The following is a 27344-nucleotide window of genomic DNA, read 5'->3' on the forward strand; positions in this document are numbered from 1 at the left end:
CGAAACTCGGCAGATCTCTTTCAACCGGCATTCCCCTTCACATTTGAAACTGTTCTCAACGATCCGAAAAAAGCATTTGATTACTTGGTGAAATTTTTTTCATTCAACAATCCGAGTTCCAAGTTTGATCTTTCCAATATATTGTTCTTTTCAAGATTATTTTTTTTTTAACGTGTGCTTTTTGTAACAATACAAGAATTGGTTGGAACGAATCGAATTAATAATTATAAATTGATAAATATTTGAAAATTTTATAATGATTTCGAGAGTTTGTAAAAGAAAAAAAGTTTATCTCTCTCACAATATTTTGTGATATGATGACTTTAAACTTCTTTTATTACAACTCAGACTTTTGGAAGAACAATTCGTCGGACGAAGGTTTTTGCGAGGTTGAAATTTTTTAGAATATACGGGCAAACATTTTTCAAGAAAGGCGTGAATAACGACCGAAATATTTTTCGCTCTTCTAAACGTGCTCTACGGTTTTCCCACTTTGCTGTTCAGCCAGCCAATCCCTCCCGGCATGCCTTGCCGATCTCCTTCTTCTTTGTTCCTCCAAATGAAAGCATTTTAGGGTCTCAGCATAAAATTTATCCACCCCTTCGGTTAAACAGCTATACGCATCTCTTTTTACTTCACGGGGAGTGCGGTAATCTTGATATTTCATCCCCTAATTTCGTTTAGTACGCGATATCTCATGGATGAGACGTCATGCAGAGTAAGATTCATAATTTGAATTTGAAACATGTAAATGCGAGTAAATTATTAAAAAGAAAATATAATTTCTATATATCAGTATTACGCATTTTTGCAAAATTCGTGTAAATATATTTAGATGTCTCATGAAAAATAAAGAATTTTATTATTCATTTTTAAATTAAATAACAAGTCAAAAAATATATAAAGTATATTTCTTTTTTTTCTATCTTTTACACTTTACAGTTTTATGTTATAAACTTTTTTCGTAAGAGAAATATTATTTTCTCTACGGAAATCTTAATTAATCTCTAAATCTTAATCTTAATCTATAAATAATTAAGAATGAATCTCTATACGTATATATATAATAAATAGCAAGTAGTGTTACAGTATTCTATATTTCTTATTTGCATACATATATAAGAAATTGATTTAATTAGGATATATAGAGAGCTCTTAATTTTATTTATAAAGTTCGAAAAAGCCTATCGCTCTTGATCTACCTCGTTCACGTTTCGGAAGGTACGCGTGCCAATAAAATACATGGAGAGAATGATTCTGCCGGGGATAATAGGAAGGTTTGATAGAAGATTCCGAAATGGAAGGGAACCAGACTCGATGGGGTCCGTGTGACAAATAACCGTTAAAAACGCAGCGCCGTAACTCCACACCCTTCCGGCGCGGTGCGAACCCGGCATGACAACCTGGCGTGAGAATCGTGGGGGTGTCACAGGGTGACAAAGGGGACGGGTAGAGATGCCCAGAGGGGTAGTAGCCTGGACGGTAGAACACTTGATTACGTCGCGATAACAGACATCATGCTGATATAAACTTTGTTTTAGTATGATATGGATACAATGGCTGTTTGAAATTGTAACTGTATATCCATGAGTCGTGCGCCATGTGACTTTGTACGTTTTTTACATTTTGATAACAGATCAGCATAGATTAACTTGAAACGTTACTTTATTACACGATTTATTTTATATCAAGACGTTGAAACACATTAATCTTGCGTATTTGAAAGCAAATTGCTATATCGCAATCCTATGTTACAACTCTTATTAGGTTGTAACACTATGAGTCTACTTATAAACCTTTAAGTTTTCGTCATGTTTAATATCTTTATTAACATGCATTTGAGGTTTTTAGTAAGCATTATTCTGCTAGTAGTTATATCAGGAGATATTATGTGGGAAAAAATTATGTGGAAGATTATAAAAATAATATATTTGCATTTTTTATTCTTGATCAATTACCATTGATCAATTATACTTTTCGAGTGGACCGATCCAAGTCGAACGCGGAAGGATAAGCCGATAGAGCGAAAGTCGTTATATTATGGATATTTATGCACTTGGGCACGCACCGTATGCGAGCAAAAATAGAGTAAAAGGAGTCTGCTTACGGCCGAGAAGAGAGGTTGGTTTAGGTTGGATACCGGTGGCAGAGGTGAAACGGGAGGGTTTTTACGAGGCAGTAATGGCCGATAAGGTGAGCTTGCGCCCCCACCGTCGGGGCTTACTCCGCTACTGTACCCAAGTGACTGTTCAACAGTACCCATTCGCTGTCGTATACTCCCTTACTTTCTCTCGGAACGACTCGTGCCACGCTTTATTTTAAGTCGTTTACACATTTTCTTTATCGGCACGAGCCTCGTTTATATCGCCGCGTCTGATATTCGCAATCCGAAGCGCTATGGGATATCAGAGATTCGTTAGAATGCTCTTTTAATAAGTATTTTAAGTGGCAGCTCGTAAAGATAACATAACTTGTTTTACAACAAGATAAGCAGCAGAAATGGGATGACGAGAGTCGATGAAATCTACACACTCAAGTCCCATCTCGCCAATATACATTTCTCTTATTAATTTTAAACTTGAACTTCAAGTACTTTGACGACGTTTATGCGGAGATATGGTTCACATGGTATTATTAGCGAAATAATGAAATATTTTTCAACGTGCCATCTTGTCTGAAATGCAATTCGCGCGCGCGCGCGGTATATTGAGAAGAGTCAATTAACATTTTCTGAAAAATATCATCTTCTCAAGCGCTATTTTATTTGTAATTCTTACGGGAATCGGGTAGATGTAGCATGAAAAAGAAAAAAAACGAAAGAGCCCGCCACAACTCTGGTTTCGTTGTTTGCAGGGGCGAACGGAATGCGCAGGCGCGGCCGACAGACCTACACGCGCTACCAAACTCTGGAGCTGGAGAAGGAATTCCACACGAACCACTATCTCACCAGGCGGAGGCGGATCGAGATGGCACACGCGCTCTGCCTGACGGAAAGGCAAATCAAGATCTGGTTCCAGAATCGGCGAATGAAGTTGAAGAAGGAGATTCAGGCGATCAAGGAGCTAAATGAGCAGGAGAAGCAAGCGCAGGCGCAAAAGGCGGCAGCGGCAGCGGCGGCGGCTGCGCATCAGCAGCAAGGGGGCGGTGGGGGACCTGAGGGGGGCAACTAGGGGTACGCCCTGCATCGGAGCCCCCCTGACCACCCCACCGCTAATCCACACCACCCTCTACTAGCACCGCAATGTACACAGCTGTATTAAAGGTAAGTGTCAATTGTCTGATAATTTTCTTTATTACAACTTTCTTTTGAGACAGTCGTTAATTAATCCATGACATGATCTTTTGATTGAAGAAAAGTGTATAAATCTCTAAAAGTTTTAGTACATATACCTATACTACATTTATATTATGTTTCTTTATGTTTTATATACCCAGTAATGATATCAATAAAAAATGATATCTTTATCTCCACAAAATTGTTTGCTATTAGAAAATTAGAAAAACACACATAAAATATTCGAGTAACTATATCTGTATTAATAATATTATTATAACATTTATCTTTACTGTTTTATGAGATATACTTGTACATATATGTTTTTCGACAATATTAGAATATTGTCGAAAATTATATAAAATTGCAATTCAACACTCTTTGTGAATTAACAAAGTGGACGTATACGCTTGATGCAACAGTTAGGATCATGTGCTATGCACTAAAAAAGTGATAGTCGCATAAACGTTAAAAGCAGCGTTAAAAATGAGATTCGAGCTTTTAGCAGCAGTGGCTTTAAAATTAAGTTTACTCGGCGGGCTTAATGAGGATAAACCGCGTACAAGCGTGCCTTCATAATTTTCTAAGTTATGTTGTATTCGCGTGTATTTAACTTGCGCTGAACGTGCATCCCAAGGGAGCGACGAGTGCAAACTTGAAATATTGTATCACGTTTATCTTGTCGTTTCTGCGAGTACCGAATAAAAAACTTATCAGTTTTATCGCGCTGTTCTTGCTTCCGCTACTCTAAATGATCCTGATATGAGGTAAAATTACGACGTTTCGTATCGTGGATTTCCTAGTCGCAGAATCGAAAATTGTCAAAGCACGTAAATTCAAAAAGAAGAAAGTCGCTTAGAAGTGATAAAGTGCCTGAAGCAAGCAGATGACACAAAAAAAAAAGAAAGTAGAAAGCGCAGTTAGGTAAAAAAATACCAAGGACAATACTAGTTTCGCTACACTATCACAAAAAAATCGCTATATAATTTGTATTTTTCTTCGAAAGCGAACTATCCATTCTCGGAAAATAAATGACCCCTTAAATTGTTCGGTCGAGACAATCTATACCAAACTATAAAAAAAGGTTCCCGTTTTTTTTTCACACTTTCACTGACAAATGAATCTTTGTCGCTGCAGGAAGACTTCTATTTGAGCTAAAAAACAGGCCCTAGAAGTACTCACACTAACTTTAGCTTAAACGTTATTCTGATTGTCAATTATGTTACGCGCGCATATTTTCTTTCCTACAAACGCAAATATTTTTTATCGATTATGCTTAAATATCTTTTATTTTTTGAAAGCTAAATCATGTAGTATTAAGTAATTATTAAAAGGGCAGAACTTTTAACTAAATTTTTTAAATATAATATACGTAAAAAATAAAAATAAAATATTGCAGAAATACTGCCATAAAAAAATCACAAACTAATTTATTACATATACGTTCTCAAAATATTTAAAAACGTCTGCGGCAGAAAAGAAATATGCCAGGCAGAGAACTACGATCGAAACTCCTCATTCTTCGGAACCTACTGGAGCGCTTAATATCTCTTTTTTGGTATCTTCAGGCGACGAAGAAGTTCGGGCATAAATTTTGTCCCGATTGCACGTAATATTACGCCAGCGAAGCGATTCCCCGATTAACTCCGTGGATTGCGCCGTAATTGTACGCCACTTGAATCGCGATTAAATAACTCTTCGCCAGTAATATTTATTTAATCGTGCTTATTTAATCGGCCATATCGGAGTAATCGTACTCTTGAAGTAGAATCGTTATCGATTTATGCCACAATCATAGAAACATAAAAATCCGCTTGTAACGGAAATTTAGATTTAAAAATTAATTTATTTGTAACTTATTTGTGTGTTTCTGATATTTTATTATTTCTTTTATTTTTATATATTTTTCGTACATTGTGTGAATTGTTTATCGTATGTTTTATATTCTTTTTAATTTTCTTTTCTTTATGATTAATATTCATTTAATACATAAAGCAAATGCAGATAAAGAAACATGTTTGCCATTACGTGAAGAACTTCGTAAAAGTAAATCGCAGAATATTTTATTCAAAAACAGATGAAACAAATTTATTTTTGTAAGTTGCTCTAGATATATGTGAAGATAAATTTTGACAGTCGACATGAAAAAGCAATTTAGAAGAGTTTTAATGGTCAATGTATGGGACAGTCGCGGCGCGATATCGAATGATTGATTCATTTGTTCTGTCAAGTTAGAAATGTTTGTGAATGCTTTTATTATAACATTCGTATATTAGAAAATATACATAGATAATATTTTATAATATAATGATATTATAATAATAAATATTATAATATCTTTATCTCTCTTTACATGTGCTTATTACATTACATAAGAAAAAAAATCTATTGCACGAAAATAATCTAATTAAACGTTTCAAATAAAAGATAATTCTATAATATAAATATTATAACATATGTATACATATATATAATATACACGCCATACTGCAGATGGCAAGCATGTTCTAAATAGAAATAAACACGTTATTTATGTAATCAAGATCATTTCTGGCTATAATTATGATTAATTTAGATCAATTTGTGTTAATTAACTATTTATTTCTCAAATTAATGAACATTAGATGCTCTTTAAATCTTTAATTCTTATTTTTCTTTATATTATGTATATACTATATACATATAATATATGAAAGCCCCATTGAATAATTTTGGCAAAGCCAGCAGCAATGCCATCTATCCATTTCAAATGTTTCTGAGTTAAGTTATGGCTGCTTCGTCCTTCTGTTCACGTGGGCGTGGCGAAGGCGTGGATATCTATTTTTTGGCATTAGTTTAGCATTTATTATAAAAATTTATTGTTATTTTATGACACAAAATTATTTAACTATACATTGACTATGTTAATTGTCAACAAATATACATAAAATATGCTAAATACGGAAAATAACATTCAAAATTTGAATCATTCCATGTAATACTCCGCGAGGTGCTTACTTTACATGTACTTAACCACTCTCATGATAGGTGGCAGCACGAATCGGCGTTATTCGGTCGATAACGCTTTGCCTCTCTTACCGACTACTCTGTCGGTACGTAACGTAATTTAGAGTTTGCCTCTACCCACCAAGCAGGATATATTGAGCGGTAGTTCGATGATCGCCCGTAATGCGCTTTATGGTTTGTTTTTATCGACGTGGTTATATAGTAACTCACGGCTTTCCTGTTTCTCGGCGTGGTGAATCGAATCCGGCGCGACGCGCCCGTGTGCGCGGCACACTGGTATTGGTGTCGTATAAAACGCGCGCCGTGCTGAGTCGGCAGGGCTATTCACATTTTCCCCGCGAATGCATTCCCGGAGCTATCGATCAATAATCCAATAAACCCACGATTCGCAGTTCCATGAAGAGAAAATAAAGCATGACGCCGCGTGATTTTATTGCGTAGTAAAGCGTGATTTCGACAGATCGATGCGCGCGATCACTGTCGCTTCGTCGCGCGCGCGTTTACTTACCCGCTCGCCAAACGGGTAGGTCAGGGATCTTTATTGGCTGTAAAAGAAGACGTTACGATCCATAAAAGCGTTTATAGCGCTCAAGTAGTCTTACCTCGCTTCTTACATCCCGGTTATATCCATTACCCCTTCCGCGGCCTTTCCAAGGGCGGCCACTGGCACGCGTTTTCTCTCTCTCTCTCTTTCTCTCGAATGCCTTTGAGATTTACAGGTTACGCTCCCGGTAACACCTCGTAAACTTGGCTTAACGACTTTAACCGGGCCTAACTGCTTCCTTCCTGCAATCAGACCCTGACCTACCTTGCACACGGTCGTCCTAGAAAAATTCCGAGATACCAATTGCACGTGGCACTGTTTTTTGATTTCATCGAAAGATTTTAACATGTTTCTCTACTCGTTGAGATGAAAGCAACACTTTAATTCTACAAATATTTACAAAGTATAGTACTTTCCATCAGCATTTTTTTTCAAAATTATATATACCTTTTTATTATGATAAAATTATTGTAATTTACAATTATGTAATTAGAACTTTATTATCAATTATAACATTTACTGTGAAAATATACGATAAGTAATTTGCACTGTCGTACTTTCAGAATGCGCTAATATTTCTTTGAGTAATTTCTTTGTGTATTTTATAATTTCAGATTATGCTTTATTATAGTTTCATAACTTTTATTGTTACGTTAAGGTAGTAATTCTTTTTACTAGTTCTATCATAATATTTACGACTATTATTATTAGCTGATATTCTCTCTTTCAATTCTTGTAAAGTTTTCGTTCAATCAGAATTATGTAGGATATCCATAGATAGGTTAACAGAAAGACGGAAACATGAATGATTTGTAAAATTGATTTAGAAGGGAAGATTATTTATGAAAACTTTGATAATGATGACTATCTGTATCAATCATTTTGTATAGTGTGTTGCATTTTAGATTATTAATTATTTATTATTGTGCAATTAATTCATCCATTTTTAAAAATGCTGTGTTGAATCGAATTCATTATTGTCTTCTTTCCACGATTCTCGTGGTTCTCTCGCTTGGCTTGCTTCGTACTGCGAGAATAAATCTGCGCGGGAATCATGTTTCGACAACTCCCAAATGGTTATCGTGATTGATTTTAGTTATCTCTTGATGCGTGATATCAAATAAATGTGAAGATTAAATTTTATACATGTTAGTAAAAATATATGTATAAAATATACGTATATATGAGAATAAATGGCGTAAAGTATTCTAGTTTTGATAAATCTTAAGTAACTTTTTATTTCTTTTTTAAAAGTTATATTCAGTTAAGAACAAGTATTTTTTAACGTTTTACGCGAGATGTAATTTTAATTGATGTATATAATTGCTAATATAAAAATAACACTAACATATAGGCACATTATATATTGTCATCGATGTTAATTCTTCTCAATCAATCAAATTATGATTAAATAAAGATTATCGAGGCATTTTGCAATTGTCTCATAATTGCATATACATTTTCGGTACTTATCGATGAAATAAGAATTATACAAAATTTATTCTCGCTTGATTTTACCATAAAAAAGTGAGCAGTGCTGTAGCTTTCGGTACCATTGCATCACATTTTTACGCAACAATATAAAAGAAACCGCAATATAAATACTCGGAGAATCCCTGCGTTTCAAAATTCTGAAATATAAAGAAGAATCACGCGAGGTAAAAAACAGACAAATAATTGGTACCGTTTTTTTCTTTCGGTTTCTCTTTTTTTTCTTTTTGTATTTTCTGTCTTTTATTCAATGAAGTATGGCTGAAACAGACCGTGGGCAACATTGTGCATCGACCACCAGAAATTCTCGATACAAAACCTAAAGTCCGCATAATTTTATTTCTTTTTTTTTCAAGAACCTACTTAATGCCACATGTAGCATATGTTTACTTTTCCCCTGGTTGGTTATACTTAACAAAAACGCGACTTATAGCTATATCCCAGTCGTGACACGAAAATCGCTGCAACATTGCCAGATTATTTTACACAGTTTCCTTTTTATCATTTTTGTAATCGAATATGTTTAAAAAAATGTCATGTGCTTTAACATTCAATGATTATAAAATGATTAATTTTAAATGTCTAGTGTATTGAGAATTTGAAGAATAATATTATTAATAATATTATTATGATAAATAAAATGAGAAAGAATATATTATATTAAATATTGTCTCATCTTGTTATATCCTATCTCGTTATATTAAATTTAAAAAAAAATTTGTTTTCATGTTTATGATGAAAGTATATTAAGTATATTAAGTGATCAAAGTAGCTTTTATTATAATTAAAATATGATTGCACACGCCAATGTACTATTGCGTGCTGCATTTGCTACACAGGAGAAGTGAGTAAATTATTTTTCATTTAAAATCGAGATTGTGTGAAAGAACGCGTGTTTGATCCAACAACAGATAATTATATATAATTTTTAAGTGCCAACGTACTAGTATCTAGTATCTACGTTGTAAACTATCTATACTAATTAATTTTATCCCTTTATTTACGCGGATATTTCCGATGTGTAGATAGCTTATTTATGCATGCCGCTCGAGATCAGATTAAAATAAAAGTGGAGCGAGATGAATACATTCCTTGACCATGCTTATATGTGTGATAAATATCGTCCGCTCAATTTATCGTCCTTCCGTTTATATGCTTTATGGCTCTATGATGGAAATACTTTTAATTTGCATTATAGGGTAATCTTCTTGCATATATTTTCTTATAATCATATAAACGATCACCGCACGGTATATATTACTTGCAAAGAGACCGAAAATATTTCTAGAAACGACGTAAGTTATATATTACGCAAGAGCGTGATGAACAAAGTTTTGACCACAAATAGAAAAAGTGATACAATAATAATATTAGAAAAAAGTATTAGAAAAAATAGAAGAAAAAAGTGGAAAGAAAGAGAAAGAGAGAGCTCCGTTGTGCGCGGAGAGCGCACTTCCGCTTCTTCCAAAGTTTATATAGTCGAACAATCATCTCGCTCACCGTCGCGACTTCCCGCAGAGTGTATCACAATTAGCTGGCATCTTTCACCCCATACCATCATCATACCCTCCACTCAACTTTCATAAAACCTTCCCCTTTCTTTATATAAAATCTACGGATACCCGAGCCAACATGAGCCAAATTTAATGAACTGCCACGCAAACTTTTGAGAGCTTATTTCAATATTATGATGAATATAAGCGAGTTGGCACTAGCTCAGTAACGCCAAAAAAATTCATGAAAGGATATATTATATTTAGTTACTTTACAGAACACATAATGGATTGTATAACTTGCAAATTGAGAAAAGACTGAGTGCACCATAATTTTTTATTTAACTTACAGAACGTTGTAGCAAAGTTAAACAACATAAATCAAATTAACGAGGAAGATTAGAGGAGATTTTAAGGAAATACTATTTTATTCGAAAATATTTGCTATAAGTATTGAATAACTGAAATGTGGGCAGTATATAATCATGATATGATATTCATAATGATTTGATGATATCGGAAGTGCATGATTAATTGTCATTGCTTTACATTGGAAGTGAAGTTGCGAAGCGGAAGGTATTTCGAAGCGGCGGGTTTTGCCCTCGCTGTACACAAACTTAAGAAGTAGATGCGGAAAGGAGGGGACATAGCAGCAACGTAGTTAGTTATACGCCGTGCATGCTGGCAACAGCGCCGGTGTGTTTTTCATTTTCTTTATATCACCCTTGACGCTCGTAAAACCATTACCCATGACCAAGCGAACGCAACTTCTGTATAAGCCCTATCGGTGTGCGCGTATAAACGCGCGGCGTCGAGACATTCTTTGATGATACTGGAACTTCTTTTACTTGCGCACTCCTGTAGGTCCGTAAGACGAACCCAATTTCCTCGGCGACGGCAAGTCGACCCTTCGGATTTGTCCGACATGCCCACGGGAAGAATTCAGTTTTCTCGTTGGCGATTGGTTACATCTTTTCTCGGCCGTTATCCTTTCGTAACGCATTGTTTCCAATGATTTAACTGGCTGCACGCCGATCGCCATTGCCAACATTCGGTAAATTAAAAAATTATCAACAATCCTGTTATCCTGTAATTTAACTCAGATAACTTGTCGTTAACGATATCTGAATTCCTAAAGTGATTGACGTGCTACATATATTCTTATTCGTTTATTGATTTATAGGTTTTCGAACATTTCCTTCAGATATCGGTTACAAATATTTTTAGGTTCAACTATATATTTAACTGTTTAGTGTGAGCGACGCCGCTGAATTTCGTTATAGTTATAATGTCTAAAATGTTCAAAATTCTGTTCTCGCGAGGTCGGGAAAACGAGTCGGAGATTCTGATGTGTAGATAAGTCAGTTAGCCACTCGCTCTAGCATGTTCCGACGTGGTGCATTTTTTACATAGGTATTTTCTTATTGCTCTTTCTTTTCCCTCTTTCTCTTTCGCTCCCACTCATTTGTAACGAGTGATTCATCATCGGTGTCGCCTTCTCTTCTTTCTCTGATTAACTGGCTGGTTGGCTGGCTAGCTAGCTGGCTGTTTGGTCCCTGGATCTTCCGTTCTGTTTTTTTCTTCTTACTTTCATCTTCCTCTTATTCCTCCAAGCTACTCCATATACTTATTTTATTCCTGCATTGATGTCATATATATATATATATATATATATATATATATATATATCAACACATAATTCTTTCTTATTATTTTAAAAACATACTTTTAGCTTTCGTATATTTTAAAATGCCATTATTTGTTACTATTTCTGATCTGTTGAATTTAAGTTTCATCTTAAAGTAAAAATTTAAGATTTGTATATAACATCTTGCAAGTAATACGGTTTTCAACAAATTACTTGTATCCATAATTAAGACGAGCATGTCATGCGACAAACGATGTTTTTTACTTCGATATATTATCTCATTGGTGTGAAAAGATACAATAATATTTCTCTCTAAAAATTTATAATGAACATCTGCGGTGTAAACACAGCAGAGGTATAAGGAAGAGATTTAAAGCCAAATTATTCATTTCTTCTCTACTCTACTCATCATCAAATCTTTTTTTAATTTTTCTATATTCTATTTTTACAATAAATACAGTAAATCTGATGAATAAAATCTGTTTTATGAGCAAAGAACAAAGATGCACAAAAGGAGCCCGTTTTTGCGTTTTTAGAACATTGCATTGTGCGGTTGTTTTTATCGTTACTTTATTATTTTTATCTTTATTACATGACACAAATTTAAATGGTCGTATACTCGTTGACAACATAGCATGTTCATATTTTAGTAGACTATCGATTTACGAAAATAAATAGATATTTTAAAATCAATAGTGTTTGAAGACAATACTATAGTTTACGCGCCGACGCTTCTAGCTTATTCATTTCCCGATAAAACTCATCATTTAAAGATTCTATTTTATCCGGTGAAGGTGCTATTGTTTTATTTAGTATTAATGAATCTTTAAGCGCGCGGAGGCCGGAGTACTGTTCGAAATATCCATGCATTTTGATTAGTATTGAAGAACGAGCATCGTTCGTTTCGAAAAGTCCACCTTTGGACCGGAAGGTGGGATTCCAGTAATTCGGTCATGGAATGGATGGGCGACGACGAGAGAGCGAGAGGAACGATGAAGTGGGCCGGGTGAAGGGATAGGATAGGGACGGGAGGGCGTTTCACGGCACCCTGCATGGGGTAGCTTGCAACCTCACGCGACACTAGAGCCATCTATATCCCGGGAGATTTATGAGTTCCTGGTGCAGCGGCTGCTCGTAGCAACTACACGCTACACAATATCGGTATAGGGCGATGGTAGTGCTGCCCCCTGTCGCGGGACGAGCGCACTGTTGCTCCGCGGGGGTTTCGCGCACTCGCGTTCGTTCAACGCCGTCCTGGCAAAAAACTCGGACTCGATCTCAATCCAAGCCCCTCTCCGAGCCCGTCCACCGGCCCGTCAGCCACAGCTTCGACGATGTATGCATCCATAGGTGTACCTGTTCCGCCCTTGAGAAATCGCATATTTTGTACCGCTATGGTTTCTATACATGGCGCGCGAATTAATATATCTTTTTGGGGGCTCTATACCTGACAAATACAAGATGGATGGGAATTCACTATTTCTTGTTACACTAATATCTTATTTACCACAGTAATTGAACGAATTTGTACGTCGAACAATAAAATTTACTATTAAGAAAACTATTAAGTAATAATAATGAATAGTAACTATTAGTAATAACAATAATAATAATAGTAATAAAAGAATATCATCTACATCATGCCTATTATCTATATTATAAAGTACCAGCAATTTTGGTAAAAAAAAAGTTTCAAACAGCAATATAAATTCTGTTTCTAATCATTTTAAAATGTAACTACATATTTTTAAATATATTTTTGATAACATTAACTTTGAACAAACTTGAAAATATATGCATTAAAAAGTAATATATTTACAACATTAATTGTCACTTCATATGTAGATGCTTATATTTATTCGCTTTATTATCAAGGGATGAAAATTGCATTAAAGAATAATACAGGCAGTTCCTACATATAATTAAAAGTTAACAGCACAAAGAGGCGAGGTATCAGCCCTGATTTCCATTCACGATCGGCCAAGCGTAGAGAATGGCAAGTCGAGATTTTCGAACAGCCCCCCAGACACAGCCGTCCGTTCGCACTCGGCGTGATATTCTGCAGGGGTAACCAATGAGTATGGCCCGGAGTGGGGGTTCACCCCTGGTGCTATGCGAGTACGGGACGATGACGACGACGATATGAGTACTGGTATCCTACCTATCTACCTATGCTTCTACACTCCATCCCACTTCACCCCATCCCCTTGATGCGGCCGGTTTACGAGCAACCTGTGGTAACGAGAGCGATAGATAATAACTGCTCCGTGCTCAATTCCACTCCCCTCCCCGCACCCCTCCTCGCCCCTTTTGTCTTTCTCTCTTCCAGACACGCATCTGCACAAAAACACGCGCGTGCGCATGTTCGTATACATATATAAAGCCAGCTGCAATTCTTTTAATCTTTTGCGGCTCATTTCTCGAATGCTTCCTGCAATCTGATTAAATAGATCGCACCGATATTGCGTGGAAGAAAAGAACTGGTTAAGATTTATTCGAACAGAAAAAAATAAGATTAAATTCACTTCTATGTACGTTCTATGCCGATGTGTGAATTTATCGTGTGCGCGAGTTTCACAAAATTATATAATTTCGACGTTATTTTTACTTCTCGATAGAGAAAGTGCCTCGGCGAATTACGCTGAACGCCCGACGTTGTTTTGCAGAGCCATATCGAGAATCGTGTTTCTGGTTTTTGCGAGTTTTAAGTATGAGAATTTATGGCGGCTTAAAAACTCTAGTTTCTCCTTCGGAAATCCTGATAAATGCGCGCAGGAAGGACGCTTAGGTATGTACGCCAGACTCAGTTTCAGAGCGTCGCGTACTCCTGGGAAGGCGAAGTAATTCTAGGCCGAACAGCAAACGGCAGCTCAAACGAGATACAAGCGCGTGTAAACAATTTCCAAGTAACAAGGGTTGCGCGAGTTTGAAGAGCATTCTAGAGAACTGTTTGTCCAAAGTCACAGTGATATATTATATTAATATTCATTCTTATAATGTAAGGAATAAAATTCAGAAAAAAGATTTATTGTATTGTCACGAAGATAACTTTTGTAATACACATTTAAAAATTCTGTACTCATTAAAACTTTTATTTTATTTACGTTCTAATAATCAAGTAGAATATCCCTGAATGTATAGAATTATTACAATTTATTTGTTATCTTAACTGTTTCTTATCTAGCACAATATTGATCGTGTGAACGCAAGAAAATGAAACGAAATTAGTGACGTAAAGTTCTGTTATCCCTCATTCCCCACGAGATCTAGACTAACCCTTTCGCTCTTAACGTGAACTATTGATATCCCGAGATACCAATACTACCAAAACTCAGGCTCAACGTGCATGTGACCGGCCAAGGCACCATGTGCATTCATTCTATTACAAAAGAAGCTGCTGAACCAGCATCCGCGGTCCGACCCATCGCATCCCTAGCACGTTGTATATATAAACGTCCCAAGTCAAACTCTCAAACAGTTGGTTTTACACGACAGTCTCGTTCTCTAAAAAAAAAACTTTCATGGCTCTAAAAAGTTTTAATATTTTGCATCATTCAATCCGATCATTATGACAATGAAACAATCAATAACGATTTATACATATTTTAATGATATATTCTTAATATCTTATTAATAATTAATTTAATTATGATTTCTTATTGATAGATAGTTTCTTTTGCACTTTGTTATCGCAAAATTATGTTTGCTGCTCATTGTTAAAAATTTAATGCGTTCTAAATATAGTAACATGTGTACAACATGTGAAATAAGTTAACACTCCGTCGTTTCTGTTTATGCTTCAGGTGAGTGGCAGGCTGCACCCGCTGTCTCTGCAATGCCAAATAGATGGTCGATGTGCGTATCTGTCGATCGTCAATTTATCGGTTGCGGCGAATCGGATGCTGCACCCGGTGAGTGACGAACCTTCCCCACCATGGCTACCTCCCGTAGCTCACTTTGACCGATATGCTCCCAGACCAATCAGTATCCAAGTACACACAGTATCATCCATATAAGCCTAGCTCTGTTGTAGTCGTTCCCCTTTCTGGTCTCTCTACCTGTAGTTTCTGCTTTGGTGCAGTAGCATGTAGATAGGGGGTTGAATTATCGAGGGTGGCCAATCAGCCAACGTCCGCGGATTCGGGGTGTCGTTTGCGAAAAATCGACCGAAAACAGAGTCACATTCTCCGATATGCATTGCGATAAGTTGTACGCAACTTGGGAACTGAAATACGTAACGAAAGGGCTGCAACTATTTATAGGGTTAAAATATAGGACGTAAAAAAAAAGCATTTAACTCTCTCGATGGGCGAGATTGAGTCGATGTTAACGATTAGTTCGTGACGAGCTTAGCAGAGACACGACTCTTTTTCATGTACAAAACTGCTATTAGCACGATTTTCTCTTCATTTTCCTTTGTTTAATATATTTTCTCTCGAAAATGCGCACTCGATACAGCCTCGCATGAAAGAGAGAGAGAAAGAAAGAATGAGAGAGGAAACGATAGAGAGAAGAAGTAATTTTATCTGTTGATGTTATGTTTTTGTTATTTTTTTTATTATCTGCGAAGCAATGAGAGAGTGCGTTTATATTGTTACCACTTTCGCTTTGCTAATGGTAATTTTCGCTCATCTGTTATAGAAAGACTGTTTTATTTCATTTCGTTATTAATTAGAATTATTATTTGAAAAACGTATACCGGCAAAGTGAGACTAATGATGGAAACGTACTTTTTTCGATTGGTACAAAATATATATATACATATATATATATCGATATTCGATAATTTTGTTAATATTGTATAGAAACGTTTATAATGTGCGTCTGCTTAAGTACCTGCTAAAGCGGTCAAGAGTGCGCGGTCTCGAGATGGATATCTCTTTTGAAATAAATTTGGAAAGAATCTTCTACCGAGAGGGAGAAGGAGAGAACGTTTCTTTTTTTTTTTTCAATCAAAATCGGTCTGAGAAAAGCAAAACGAAAGGATAGATTACAAATGCGAATATTGTAATGTATGTATTCTATCTAGTACCTAGACGCCTGCTCTCTAAAGAGATCTGTGGCGCTATCCTATACAGTAACTCTATTCTAGTTAATGAATGTATACGAATAGCCGCTAAGAGGATGCGAGAATAATACGTAAATGCAGTATTTCTAAGAGGTATGTAATGTTAATAGTTATTTATTTTGTGGATCTCTCGGAACAAATATTTCATTGCTCTGCTGTGCTATACGTTATCAATTAGGCACATAGTCCTGTTAGGGGTAGGCGTTACCTATGCGTAGTGGTAGTTATTTGTGTAAATGTTCCGCGTGGCAAATTCTTCTTTTTTTTTGTAATATATTAGAATACTAACTGTCTACAAATCTGAATCCTGATTATATGTAATCCGACAGCGACCAGGGCCGAACTAGCTGCCTATGACTAAGATTATATTCCGGCGTGTTTCGGGACGGTTGCCGTTTTGAACGATATTGTAATATTACATTGATTATACGATTGCTAAAAAAATAAATGCGATGTAAACTTAATTACACGTCTTACGCTTCATTGTCTGCGGCCCTGGCCGTAGCAATTCATCCTGTACCAAATCCGTTTTCCTTGATTCCGTCATTTGTCACTCTTCGCGATACGAATCAAATTTTAGGAATTATTACATGCGATTATTAAATTACGTACGCGCGAGCACGGTCGATCTTTATAACAGCAATATAGTTGTTTTCTAATCGATTTAAAGACGTATAATCCGTTAATCCCGTTATTTATCATCAATGAAAATCTTACTTCAACGCGAGTGACATTTTCGTCCGCGTTTCATTAACAATTCCTTAACGATATCACGATGTAGAGAGTGGAGAACGTGCGGCGTTTGCTTTACGGCACTTAAAACACTCGTTAGGCGACGTCATCGCGGTACAGGATGGAACCGCCTTAACGGGCGCCGCGTTGATCCGGAGTTGAGCTTTCCACGGACAGCCATAAGTCTCGCGACGCTCCGAGATATTAATATGTTATTGCGGAAAGACTCCCTCATGAAAGTCGACAAGGACTGCAAAAATATGTCCCGCGCGTCTCGGCGTCTCCAGGGGTGGCACACACGTTCAGCATAACATGGTGGATGCCGCTATCGTTCGCTATTCCTATATACGTGCGCCAACACGCACGAGCATACACAGTCGCATATCCACATGTACAGACGGAAGCTCTCGTTACTACCGTACACGTAGCGGGGAGTGGTTGGGGGCAGAATTCAGCAGACGCCATTTGTATTAATGAAGCTCCCGACAATGGTGCACGCCCGATGAATTATGTACCTACGTTCGAACCGAACGAAGGTACATAACCGATCTAGGCGTAAGTTTGCTATTGGCCTCACGCAACACTTCCTATTCTCTGATCCTTTTAGTTATAACTTCGTGATCCTCGGTTCCTTAATCTAAAGATGAAACTGATCCTGCCATTCTTCGAAAATCACGTTTAGAGATCCTATTACACACGTGCTTTCATACCGTGCAAATGTCATTATCTGAAAACCCGAGAAATAAAATCACATTTCTTGAAAATCAATGCTATTTAATAAAAAAATATATATATATCGAAATTTATCCAAGAAAAATGGAAATAATCTGGAAATTATGTTACAACTTGTTTTATATGCATTTTTCTGGGTTATTAGTTTTAAAACTGTATTGCATATTGTTAATTAACAATTTATATACATATTACGTATTGACTTTTTCATGTTTTTATTTAGTTGTATGCACCATTTTTAATACTATTGTGTAAAATAAATTGTGTTCTTAAATATTTACCGTTAACATTGATTAACATATTAATTAAAAGCGCATTCTTTAGCCGGTAAAAACATAATTTTTATCAAAACGGAGGCATTAGCTGCGTAGCTGCAATCTATTACGTGAAAAGACGTAGCGAGGCATCCATCTCGCCATGGCACGGATAAAACGACCGCTTTACTTTGGATTACAGGGGGAACAATTTACAGCAGGCACAAGAGCACCTGTTCGTTCTTGAGGAGATGGAAAGGTAGGGACGCGCACAACGCGAGGGGTAGTCTTTTAAGGGTGTGGGAATAGCGTGCTTTGCAGACGTTGCGGTAATTGAATCCCAGTAAGTCCCTCTATATAGGTGTATCCACTTAAATGTATAACACTATTCTCCTCCTTCTGCGCCATCTTTCTTTTGCTTCTTTAATCTTTCCACTTCTCTCCTATCTCGTGCAATGATTTTTCGTCGGTGGTAGATAGATATTATACGAAATTTTGCTCAAAAGTTTCTTGATCGGCGAAGCGGCTTTCAAATGACGCGACTTAGATATATTTTTTGTTCTCAGTTTAAAAATTTATATTTTTTTTCTTAAGTCTTTTTTCATAATTTTTATTTCTTTGAACCTTATAAATACATTCCTTATTTGTTATCAAATACATATATTTTTCTATAATATATTAAAAGATGAGCTTGCGCGTGCCACGTGTGAAAAATTCTTATCTTTTTATTCCATAAGAAATCAGCAATAGGTTTCACTGTGAAAACTCATTCTGCCGTACTCCTCGAGGAGTCTACTATTCCAGCAACGAAATCCTGATGTACGAGCTTCACGTTTCAGCAGCTCCTTGGCTCGGGCCGACTGATATGAATGTGTTAGGTGTAGATGAGCCTAGCGTGCTCCGCCCTCATATAATTACTTCACGCTTCTCTCTCCGTAACCTGGTGCCCTCAGATACTTCCTCCCTTCTCTCCTCTTCCTCCTTCTTCCCCTCCGTTTCCTCCTCTTCTTCCTTCTCCTTCCCCCCCCCTCTCTCTCTCTCTCTCTCTCTCTCTCGTCAGTGATGTTCTAGCGGTGTTTCTATATCGTCGTGCTCTTGCAGGGTGGTTTGCCCGTAGTTGCATGCACCGCTCGCAAATACCATCGTATCCTGTGCGCTTGGTATAACAAGGGGGTTGGAGGAGGATTCAGTCGGGTTTGAGGGGGTGTTGTGCAAAGGGGAGGTTATTAGGCAACGCAGCACCTCATCCCTCATCCACGTAACCGCGCCGCAGCGTGTATTATGTAACAACACGGAAACGAACTGTGAGGTGGTTGGTTGGCCGAAAGAGAGATGGAGAACGGTTGAGTAGGATAGAGAAAGAGAAATGCAAAAGCCTCGCTGATGTTGCTCTTGCTGCAATATTACACGTATTCGTAACGATGCGCTCGTAACTCTCGGTTAGTATCTGTTATTTCCACGAGTGTTGAATCATTTTCGATTTGAGCACAAATTATACCTTCATGCGTTTCAGGAATGTTCGTTAAGATTCGACTACGCTAGCCAAGATAATTCATTATAGTGAGATTTGGTATCGAGTTTTCTTATCAGATTCCTGACGAATATATTCTATATATACATATATTAAATAAAATATATTTAGATGTATCTCAATTTATTGTATAATTGCAATATATGCGTGTCAGTGGGATCAAAATTTCATTACCTTTTATTACATTTACACTTATATATGCTGTATTACACATGCATAAGGCAATCTGATACTTCTTCGGATAAATTCAGAGAACAAATCCCACTAATATATGAATCTAGAACTTTAATAATAGCTGCTAAGTTTGGAACACATACATCTCACGGCATTATCAGAAATCTTAATTTACAATTGAGTTCTGGCGGTTTAACGGACATTTTGCGGCCAATATAATGTCTAATAATTCTAATAATTCGCCGGTTTAGAGATGAATGGTGGGAGGGAAGGGTGGTGGCGCATAGGGTGAGAACGTTCCCTGGAGCCGTGCCCGGGAAGGTAGGGAAGTGAAACCGAGATGAAACGAACGGCGAAGCGAGGGAAGGGGAAGACAGAGAGAAGGAGGTATGGAAGTAAGGGAGAGGAGAAGAAGGAACAGGTCGACCAAGGGTATGGGCCGAGGAAATGGAGGGAAGGCCAATTAGAGGGCGGGAAGATTTATCTGCGGGCGACGGGTGTGCGGATAGTAAGGGGTAGGTTGGTCTCTTCTGCCTAGTGCACTTGTATTATTTCTTGGTTGGACAACCCCGTTCAAGATAACGGCAACGTCCACCTGCTATTGGCTGTTCCTAATCCTTTATGAATTACTTGTTAATTTAATTTCCCGTTGTCATCTGCATAACATGGAATAGCGCACCATTTTTATATACGTGTTCTTGTATGATTGTGCCCGATTTATATGATTATATGGAAATATTAAATTATAATTATAATTTATTTTATTAATCTCTGCTTTCAATTATTTCTTAACGGCAGACGGAATTTATAAATAAACATTTATCTTTAGACATCATAAAATTCTGTCACAAAAACATTCAGTATACAAACTACGCACAAAATAAAATTTTCTGGTGATGTTGCATGTACGAATCTTCAATTATTTTAATAAGGAGCTTTGACGTCTTAAGTGTCTAGATGATAGGATCAAAGCATTTCCTCGGTGATGTCAGTTTCTTTCAGTATTTACATGAGAAACACTGCCCAGTGCTGAATATATGAGGGACAATTTTATCTTGGTGGGTGATACTTAGAAGTGACGCGTCTCGATGTTTTTATAGATTCACGCACAAAATTAGAAGCGCGGACTCTGTGGAAAAGAATTAAATTAAGAGAGATGAAAACTTTTTATCTCAAATATTCTTAAATCTACATATTATAAATGTTATAATAAATTATACATTACATATTGTAAGAGATACATATTAAACAGTTTATATAAAACATAGTACTAATATATCCAAAAATAACTACTGATTAAATAGTGATGATATTGACGATTGACGATAAAAAATTAAATTTTGAACTTCTACATATTTTAATAACAAAATTATTTCATTTTAAATGCATTATACATATATATTATGTATATATATATATTAACGGAACTTTTATTCCAAATTATATATAATTATGTTAAATTATTTTTTATGTATATATGTATATGAGGTAACATGGCTTGTAACCTCGAGATTGCTTACAATAGAAGACCTTCGAATTAAAAGATTTTAGTTGTACCTATAATCTTTCTCATAAGACTTTTCACCACAAAAGCCTTGAAATTTGCAGAGAAATGCACATTTTACTTGTCGAAATTATAACTGTGACTTAACGGAACTGGCCGACCAAAAATGTTTGCGGAAGCGTGACAATGTCAACGATCGGTCGTCACGCGTTAAAAATTTTTCCTTGGTAAAAAAAAACGGGAAACTGTATCGACCGTTAAAATTAGAGGGGAATAGACCGTGCTGTCAAGGTTGTTCCATTTTTAACATGGCTTTGAAATCAGCGGCGGATCTCGTAAATCTAGGACTACGTGGGAGATAACTTTGTGTCGGCTTGTTTTACGCGCCACAAATATTTTTTTCTTTTTTCACAAGAGAGAGAGAGAGAGAGAGAGAGAGAGAGAGCGAGAGAAGGAAACAAGTCTGCTCTGTGCGAACAATTAAACTTCAACAAGAAAGTTGATTAACTGTACTTGTAAGCTTGTTTAGTTTGCACATATTTGAAATACTTTCAGAGATTTGGCATAATAAATCATAATAATTTATTTTATTGTTAATATAAGATATGCAATATATTTTCATATATTGAAAACATATTTATTTTATTTCTCGGACATCATTTTTATGTGCTAATAATTTTGACTTATACTATTAATAGAATTTGTCTTTTGTTATCGGAAAAAAATATATAACATTTTCGGAAAATTCATCGTATCATTAAGTTCTTATAAAATGGCACATTAATATAAAATAGCAAATAAAGCAGCATTGTACTAGCTTAAAATCGACGTAAAAGTGCAAGAATAAAAGTAGATAGCATTCATTCACCCTCCGGATAGGAAACAAAGAAATAACTGCAATTGTGAGACAAAAGGCACGATAATTGTATTCGCTCCCCGGGGAGCGAGAAAGGGTGTGCGTAAGAGGGATGAGAGACATGGCGGGAGTTCATATTAAAGCGCGAAGAAACGTCACGTTAATTTGTAATCGTTTTTGCGGTTGGCTGATAGCCGCGTCTCTATTGAGTGGTCTGGAGTCACGGCAAAGGGCTGGTCTTCTACCAGAATGCTTTATAGGGGAGAGACCATGATGGTTATGCAGATCAACGTAGGGTAGTGCGGTGGCTGACATCGGTATAATAACTTGCCCCCAACATGGCATCGTTTTGAAATAACGTTGAAATAAACCATAACCCTTTCCTCCCTTCTCAACGTGTCCTGTATATAAAATTATTCGTGCAACTGCCGCGCCGACTGTGACGAAAAGCACGACTATTCTCCGAATTACAAAATCACGCGTAACAATATTTAGCGGGGTTACAGTTTCGCACGAAGTGTGTACACGGTATAACGAATTTCATTCATCCGAGAATCCGTGAATAAATCACCGTTAGTAGTTGTAGAGATCGTAATTTTTTCAATTCTTATCGTAGAAGCCTAACAGTAAGAAGTTTCAATCTGCGAATAGATGGCAGTTTGCCAAAAGAGAAAGGAGAAATGTTCGTTTGGTGAGTTTGGAGTTAGATTTCCGTGTCTGCTGAAGGAAAGTGGGGTGGGAGAGATAGAAAGTCAACTGGCAACAGCGTGCACGTGATGTATCGCAGCATCGAGCATTCGAGCATTGGCCAGAGAAGAAAAAGATCGAGAAGCGAAAGAAGTTAAAGTAGAGGACGGCGAACCGGGCCCGGGTGCGGGCGACGAGCGGGGGATAGTCGAGTCGATCCTAAAGGGGTGGGAAGAGGGAGGCAGCTACTTGGGCCACCGACTAGGAAGGAGTAAAATAAGGGGTTGCTCGGCGCCGCCGCCCCATGCTTGGCTTGCAAACCGACTTCCGTCCTCCGCGCGCGAGTATTCAGACGCCGGCGGCGTTTTTACCAGAACGAAGCCCGGGCGAAAAAAGAAGCGAAATATATAGAGCGCGCGCCTCCCGCGTTCTAGCGCTCGGGCTTTGGGCTTGGCTAGAGTCAGCCAGCTATCACGGCCTCGTTCTGTATACGCTCGTACGCGACGGGACGGAGTCTATAATATATCTCCCGCCTTATCTGCCGCACGCTGTTTACTGCCCGATAGACTTCGCAGATAGGAGGACCCTGTATCACCGCCCCGCGAGAGAGTCGAGTCACTTACTTTTATATATGTTGTTACTTACGTCAGTGAGGGGGGGGGGAAGGGAGGCATGCGGGAGGGAATCCGTGAGACAAGTTGGAAAATACTGATGGCCAGGGTGAGATACGGACGACGACCGTCGCCGTCGCGGCTACACGCGAGCTACGGCCTCTTCGTGGAAGTCGCTCGTCCGTCATGAAAAATGATTTAGCCGAATCTTGGTGTATTCCGGCATAGAACCCTTTGAAGATGGCGACGTATTCGCCCGTTGACTGGCAACGCCTCGGCATTCGCGGATTTTTTATTAATCTTTTTTATAATTGAATGCATGGATGATAAAACATTATGCGTCGAAAACGATATTTAATGAGAATTCTTTTGCTTTATTTATATCGTACTGTTTACGAAACAGTCTTATTTTGACTATGATTATAATTACTTTTATGTAATCCGTGTACTTAATGCCATTGATGACTCTCGTGGAACAATAAATGAAATGAGTAAGCAATTAAAAGCATTGCACGTTTTATCTTCTTTCGTAGTTTTCCTTAGTTTAAACAATTTTTTCTATCTACATGAATGAATGTCACCCACTTTAAATTCATTATTTATAAGACCCGCCAGATCGTATTTTTCGAATTTATTGAAAATTTAATGCCGGATTGAATTTTGGTTAGCAGCACTTAATCATTGTTTTAGCCACCAAAGTTTCGCCGTTAATCTCCAGCCTTTCGGACTGATACGATTCAGCGTTTTCTCGTCGCACGCGGTGTAATGAGAGACGTACGAGATTGTATACTGTGTCTGAAACTATCGCAAATAGAGAGAACGAAGCTTCGAACATCGTGTATACTCGCGGAGAAGGTATCAAAGATACACAGCGAGAGGACAAGCGTTTGTCCTCGCACCGGAACTTTCTTCGTTCCGGCTGCTGATTGACGAGCCAAGTTTTCTCGTCCCTTGAATTTGGGTCGGGATACACCTCTTCTTTCTTTCTCTTTCGTTGTGCCGTCTCTTTCTCGGTTTCCATTCTACCTCCCACTCCACTCTCTCCACCACGCTCTGTGGCATACGAAGCGAGTTCTGACACGGGGCCCTTGGTAATTTCGTGGCAAGTTTTTCCTGCTCGACGTATCGTTCGGTACTTCATGAAAGTTTGATGACGAAAGCAGAAGTTAAGAAACTACGTCGTACTGTTTGGAGGTGTACCAGTGCCACGTTTCCGCGCAACGAAGTGACTCGACTTCGTAAGAAGTCCTTTGCGTCGGCGAATAACTTATTTGTGCAGTAAGAAACGGCAATTTTTTTGTCACGACATAAATCGTCGGTAAAACATTTTGCGCATAAAATAAGAATGTAGTTAAGAATGATTACTAGCGATGATATTTTACATAAAATATATAGAATTAAAAAGTCCCATGATAAATCTCTCAAAGTCGCACCGCATTTTGCGACGTGAATTAAATCGAAATTCAAAAGCCATCTTCGCCAGAGACAACCGCCATATTTGGCACAGGGAGAAAGACAGGCGCTAGGGTGAGAAGGGAGAATCGTTCCGCTTCTCCCCGTTCTCACCGGAAGGGCCACTCGAAGCAGCTGTTATCCCGCCGTCGATCGCACTTTGTTAAACCAACGGGGGGGAATAAGCCGAAGCAAGTTTTTCCTATCTCAAAACACATTCCCACCTTCTTTAACTGTCGATATTTTGAGAATAACGCCAGTATTATTCGAGCATGCGGTCGAGTCTTAGTGCATCGTGATTTCATTCCTTGCACCATGCGTGCGTTTAGTTTTTTAACTTTTGCAACTGTCAGCTCTTTAGGAGTTGAATTTTGTGTGCCCATATCTTTCCTCGTTCTTATAGGGTGGTATTCTATCAAGTAATAGTACGTTTCTGTTAAACATCCAATGTAGAATAGTAGTGATTTTGATTCAATGCGATGAGTAAATAGAGAAACAAAGTTGCAGTGTACAAATGATATACAGGGAATCCTTTTTGAGCTAACGCGCTGCCCTCCGTATTTACAGAATGGCGCCAAGGAATTCTGGACTCTCATCATGTATGAATCATCACCCGTTGGCAGTACCAGAGAGAGAGAGAGAGCTTCTGGAGTTGAATAAAATGCAATTCAATTAATCAATACTTGTAGATTGTAAAGTTAATATATTTATATACTGTTGAGAATTATAGTAAAAGTAAGTATATTTTTCTTCTCAAACATGCATTAGTCATGCGAAAAGAAAATAATTAAAATAGAATGTGTCTGGCATTATTTATAAGTCAATAAATGATGACAAATTAATAAAATATTAAAGATTAATGATTTATTATTTGTAACAATATCACATTTAATTTGTACGAACGAAATTGTCACTTCTGTGAAGCGCTGAGTCTTCTACAATTTTTTTCGCATCTTTGTTAATAACGTCTTGACTTGATAAAGAATGGATTGCGAATAACTGAAATATAATAATAAATGTGAAGTATCATGAGGGCCGCAGAAAGTGCCCGGGTAGCTTGCGATCCCTCATCGTACAAAGCCTTCGATAAGGCCGCTATTGGAATCTCGATAGAGCAGGTGGAACGAGGGAGCCGGCAGGGGAGGTGGAGTTGAGCTGGAGATCGGATTTGAACCGTCTCGAGGGAGAAGGGCGGATAGGGACCCTCAGGATATGAGAGGAGTGGAGAAGAAGGAAGATTTTGACGGTATTTGTGCGCGTTTCGGCTCATGTGTGCGCTTGTACGCGCGTTTCTGCGTGGGTGTCTTGGTTCTCCGGGGATAAAATGTAGATGGATGAGCCATAGATTTATACCAATCCCCGTAATATCGTATCTACGCGGAGCAGAAGAGAGGGGATAGCACGAGGACGAAGGGTGAAGAGTAGTTAGAGGGGTCTGTCAACGCTACGCCATGATGCATTGCGATCAGCTGCTGATAGCACACCAAAGATTTATTAAAGAGCTATTTACGGTCTGTTTCTGCCGCAAATGGTCAACAGGAAGAAAAAGAACTGCGCATATATGTAGCTCATTTTGTCGTAATTTTCCATCTAAATCTATCATTGCGAAATGCAAAACTCTTATAAGAGTTTTTTCTTTAACCTCACGATGTTTAGATGGAAATTAATAAGCCATTCATTAAATTAGCGCGATAGATATATTTATGTTATTATATCGCGAATCGTAAAATATACCATTGCGAAACGTAATACTCGGAGCATCGTAAACGATCCAGTATCCTTTCGCTTCACGTATTGCGGAAAGAGTTAGGGAGTCATTGAAAAAGAGAGGTTTTGTCAGAATACAGGATATACCGGCGAGGATTCGGTCGGAATTGTGATGAGGTGGTGGAGGGGTGAAGGACGGAGGAGGGAGGAAGTTAGGGTAGGGATGGAAGCAGATATATATCCACGGCAATGCGTTACGGGTTCAGCTAAATCCGCCATGATGAATGTGTTGGCGGGAATAAATCCGCAATGCACACCCCCACCACCTTCATCCTCCGCTGTACCACCTCTCACGACCCCCTCATACCCCCTTACGCCATCTTTCCCGCCCCTTAACGACTCGCTCTCATACACTCTCGAAATGCATCTCTCTCGCGCGTGATTTTAACTTTAACTCTTCTTTGTCTACTTTCCTTTCTTTTCTTTGCTATTCTGAATGCATCTTCACATTGCTGCAACAATAACTGAGCTCATGTTATTGTTACCTCTTGCAGCGATTTTATGACAAAAATTGCGCGAG

The 27344-nt window shown here is 37.7% G+C and overlaps 1 protein-coding gene across 4 annotated transcripts in view; it reads left to right on the plus strand.

The window, feature by feature from the left end:
• Ubx (ultrabithorax) overlaps positions 1-25868 on the plus strand; it is a 98425-nt gene extending 72557 nt beyond the window's left edge. For 2 of the 4 annotated variants that reach the window (XM_071775676.1, XM_071775679.1), the window contains 2 exons: positions 2854-3262; positions 15260-16988. In XM_071775676.1, coding sequence (XP_071631777.1) covers positions 2854-3170 — 317 coding nt within the window. In that variant the 3' untranslated portion in view covers positions 3171-3262; positions 15260-16988. Of the gene's footprint in view, positions 1-2853; positions 3263-15259; positions 16989-25624 lie in introns of those variants that run through there. The other 2 variants (XM_071775677.1, XM_071775678.1) reach the window with 2 other exon arrangements.
• The last annotated feature ends 1476 nt before the right edge of the window (positions 25869-27344 follow it).

This window comes from Temnothorax longispinosus, chromosome 4 (genome assembly GCF_030848805.1).
Source record: "Temnothorax longispinosus isolate EJ_2023e chromosome 4, Tlon_JGU_v1, whole genome shotgun sequence".
NCBI lineage: Eukaryota > Metazoa > Arthropoda > Insecta > Hymenoptera > Formicidae > Temnothorax > Temnothorax longispinosus.